The 3926-nt window shown below is 40.5% G+C and overlaps 1 protein-coding gene across 3 annotated transcripts; it reads left to right on the forward strand.

Moving 5' to 3' along the window:
- The first annotated feature begins 756 nt into the window (after window positions 1–756).
- LOC125516705 (ATP-citrate synthase beta chain protein 1-like) lies at window positions 757–3567 on the forward strand. Of its 3 annotated transcripts, none has more exons than XR_007287382.1 (5): window positions 757–1324; window positions 1439–1593; window positions 1679–1800; window positions 1888–2017; window positions 3284–3567. XR_007287382.1 is itself a non-coding variant. In XM_048682044.1 (5 exons), the coding sequence occupies exons 2-5, from the start codon at window positions 1445–1447 to the stop codon at window positions 3314–3316; spliced, it is 381 nt and encodes a 126-aa protein (XP_048538001.1). In that variant the 5' UTR covers window positions 757–1324; window positions 1439–1444; the 3' UTR covers window positions 3317–3567. The 3 variants fall into 3 exon arrangements, 2 of the variants coding, with proteins under 2 accessions (XP_048538001.1, XP_048538002.1); XM_048682044.1 differs by having other exon boundaries at window positions 1439–1540; XM_048682045.1 differs by having other exon boundaries at window positions 1439–1540; window positions 1888–1973.
- Window positions 3568–3926: the final 359 nt, after the last annotated feature.

The following is a 3926-nucleotide window of genomic DNA, read 5'->3' on the forward strand; positions in this document are numbered from 1 at the left end:
CATGTCTATAGTTTTGCTAGTTTTCTTGTTATATCAATTTTTATATATTTTTAAATATGGCAACTGTTTATTTTTTGTGGTATATTATTGCTAGCTATGTCACATATCATGGGTAATTTTTTTTGGAATATGGTTTATGGGTATGTCACACTTATTTACTTTTATAATGTAAAATGCATTGGATATGACATACCCACAATATTTCAAAATATTTGTGGGTATTCGATTCCGTGGAATGCTTTTCTAAAGTGACAAAGAACACATTGCATTTTTGTTCGATAGTTTTCTAATAGGTATTTGATACTAAAAGCGGAAAATGTTTCTGCCATGAGTCAACTGTGGGTATGTGAAATTTATGGATATGCATGAGATATTTTGTCTAATATGTGAACTATGAATTATTCTTCTTGAACACATTACTACCATTTGTTTAAATTAGATAATCTTCTCTACTACTATTAAAAGAGCAAACATAATTTCCTCTAAAGTCACACAACAAATTGTATACGGGATAACCAGAACTTTTGGATCAAATCAATTTAAACGCATCTGACTGTCCGTATTAGATCAATAGTCTGCCACCGAAATCAACGTCTCAGATCAAATGTTCTGCCAAGCAGACGCCCTGGTTTGCCAATCGTCCGCGCTCGCATCCCTCTAATCCGCACGGCCCTCCCTGATTTGCGGAACGCAGTTAGTGCGTGACACGATATCCTTAACAACCGAAGTTTTCCTTTTTTCTCTCGATCTCTTTCTCCAAAAAAAAAAAAACTGCCCCCTCCCCTCAGTCGCTCCCGCACACCTCTCCCCACGGCCACATCGCCCGTCGTCGCCACCGCTCGTCGCCGCCGCCTCCCCACGCGACGGAGGCATCTCTCCCTTATTTCCCAAGTTCGCGGCAGATAATGGCGGAAATGACGACCACCAACTCTCTCTTCTCCCTCGCCCCGCTCCGCCTCACCCATCGCCGTCTCATCTCCCGCACCCCCGGCACAGCCTCACGCTTCCGGAATCCGGACGCTCGCCTCGAAGGAGGCAGTCGCCTCAACCGTCCCCGGGCCCGGTAGGGGCGCGGGGAGCGGGCTACTCTCAGTGCTCGACCGGGCGCTCACCAACAAGGAGCGGCGCTGCCACGAGCGTGCCCAGGTGCGGCGCAAGGGCATGGAGGCAGAGAGGTCCGCCGTAGAGGGGATCCAGGTGCCGGAGAGGAGGAAGAAGGTGGTGAATAGCACACATCAGCAGTCGTCCTCCCACGACCCACGCCAGACACGCCCATGTTCTATTGCTGCTGATCCCGCATTACGGTGCACATAAACTGTTTGAGGTAATGCCAACTGGGTTGCTTTTTGATTAATTAGTTCAGTTACATGGACATGTTAAGATACTTTAGTTTGATTGAGTCCTGGAAATTTAGTTTGACCTCATTTGTTGGCTTTAGGTTAAAATGACAGTTGTTCTTGGGGAGCTTGGAGGAAGTGATGAGTATTCACTACTCGAATCCTTGAAACAAGGAAAGGTCGAGAAACCTATTGTTGCTCGGGTTAGTGGGACGTGTGCACGTCTGTTGAAATTTGAGTCCAATTTTGCCATGCTGTGAGTTGTAAAAAAAAATTCCTCAAGTTCTGGTGAGCTGAACAAGTATGCGAAGATGTGGTTTATTTATTTTTTGGTATAACAGGGTGCGATGAGTGGTGGTGAGTTGGAATCTGCACAAGCTAAGAATCAGGCACTAAGGGATGTTGGGGCTGTTGTTCCTACTTCATTTGAAGCTCTTAAAAGGATTAAGGATTTCAGAAGCTGGTACATCACGGCTGATGTCTTTTGCAAGTTTTTTTTGGGGAATGTGTTAGTGGGAATCAAAGCTTGGGGTTGATATATTTTTTGCAGGTTGAGGAAGGAAATATTCCGCCTGTCCCCGAGGTTACACCTCCCCCCATTCCTGAAGATCTTAAAACTGCCATTGAAGTGGGAAGGTCTGAGCTCTTACAATTTATCTCCACTATCTCTGATGATAGAGGTTAGATTGGCGGCAACATGTTATCCTACATATATTCTTGATAGTTGTCTTCTGGTTAGTATGAACCTATATTCATTACCAAGATGCTAAGACATGGGTTCAAGGAACCCCAATAAAGCGTTTGATTACAACATCGGGAGCCTCTTTTCAGTATAATTAGATGGTGTGAATATTTGTTCAACTCAGGAGAGAGACACACTCTAGGAAAGGGTTGCTTGCGTAGGCTTGCATCTTGCTTTCTGCATCTCGGTATTTTTTTCATATAAATTGTAACTGTGGGCACCTCGATACTTGTTCCTTTGGCGTTGACCGTGTTGGGAAGTTGAGCTCAGAAACTGCCGTGAAAGCACTTGATGCTTGAACCCACCGGTAGCATCATGGAGCTAACATTCTTAGATTTTAGTCTGATTTGATTATTTGTCATCTAGATCCATTCAATGGTGACAATGTATGAGATAGTGATGGAAATTCCAAGTACATAAATTTTGTGTGCGGGTATCACATGCTACATTTACTTGTTTAGCGACAAATCTAAATGGCTTTGTTTACTGATTATTAGTGTTAGGAAGCTCGACATGCTTCAGGAAATTTTAAGACGAAAAGGGCCCCCTTGGCTACTACATCGAGATATCTTGATAAAATTTAAGATGTTCACCTGCTATTATGAATTACTAGGTTATGATCGGTTCGGATTATAGTGGATTTTTTGTGCTAATAACTCTTTTTACATAAATGTCTTTGGTGGTATTGTACTTACTTTGCTGCTTCTGGGTTTGTGAGAGAAAAGAAGGTGTAGACATTGATAAATGATAATGGTAGTGGAGTGTCTTCTTTACCATAAAAATATACATGGCATGTTCTACAAACTACGTATGTCTTATTCTTTTTTCTGTACAAGCACTTAAGTACCCTATATATTTTTACATTAGCCTAAATTTATCAGCGTTGCATACTGAAAATTTACACACATGTGTTATGCCTTCATGTATATCTGTATTTTTTTAGAATTTTCTGAAATGTAAAAATATGAATTGTGATGAAATTTGAAATTTTAATTTGGAGGCCTCCATGGAGGCCGAGCTCCAAAGGCAATTTTCGGGTAATAATGTTAATAAAGAAGATATAAAAGTAGTTCCCTTTTCATTATATTCCACATGATTCGACTGGTGAAAGGGGGATCATGGGAAGATATACTTGATTTTTAAACTTGCAATTTGTTCTGTACTTCATTGTTTCTAACTAATACTTTTGGTTTCTGCACTCCAGAATTTTAGGTGCTTTGGAATCCATGGGTGGTAAGAATTCTTATCTGTAGTAGGTCCTCCCTGATGTATGTAGCTCTCCCCTGGGATACTACATTCAGTACACCTGCCCTGCAGTCGGTATCGAGAAATTCTGCTCCATTGCTTTTCTACTACATTGAGGACTATGATCATTTGTTTCAAAGAGAGGTTTACTGTTGAGATTTTTATTTGCTTTGTAGCTTCATATGTTCATACTTCCACCAGATAATATGAACAAATAGCGTTGCAAGAGCCCCCTGCTATAAATTGAGTTAACTTTTAGCTTTGCAGTCAGTCAACCAAATTTTGGTGCTTGGTTGATAGCCCCTATGTATTTATCAGTGACAATTTTCAGCATCTTTTGAAGGAATAATTCTGGTTCTGATAAAGAACCATGTTATACTTGTTTGTTTTCTGTATAAGCATCAAATCTTTCAAATGGATGTTGTGATTAGAATAATGACAACATTAGTGTTCATCACTATTCATCTTGGACTTGAATATATCTATGTTATTGGAACATTTGTATCAATCAAAAAAAATGTTGAAAAATATTTCTAATATTTTAGTGCGTGTGATGTATTTGAGATAGTACTGCTTCAATATTGTGCGCACAATTGTTCGTT

The sequence above is a fragment of the Triticum urartu genome, chromosome 6, assembly GCF_003073215.2.
Source record: "Triticum urartu cultivar G1812 chromosome 6, Tu2.1, whole genome shotgun sequence".
NCBI lineage: Eukaryota > Viridiplantae > Streptophyta > Magnoliopsida > Poales > Poaceae > Triticum > Triticum urartu.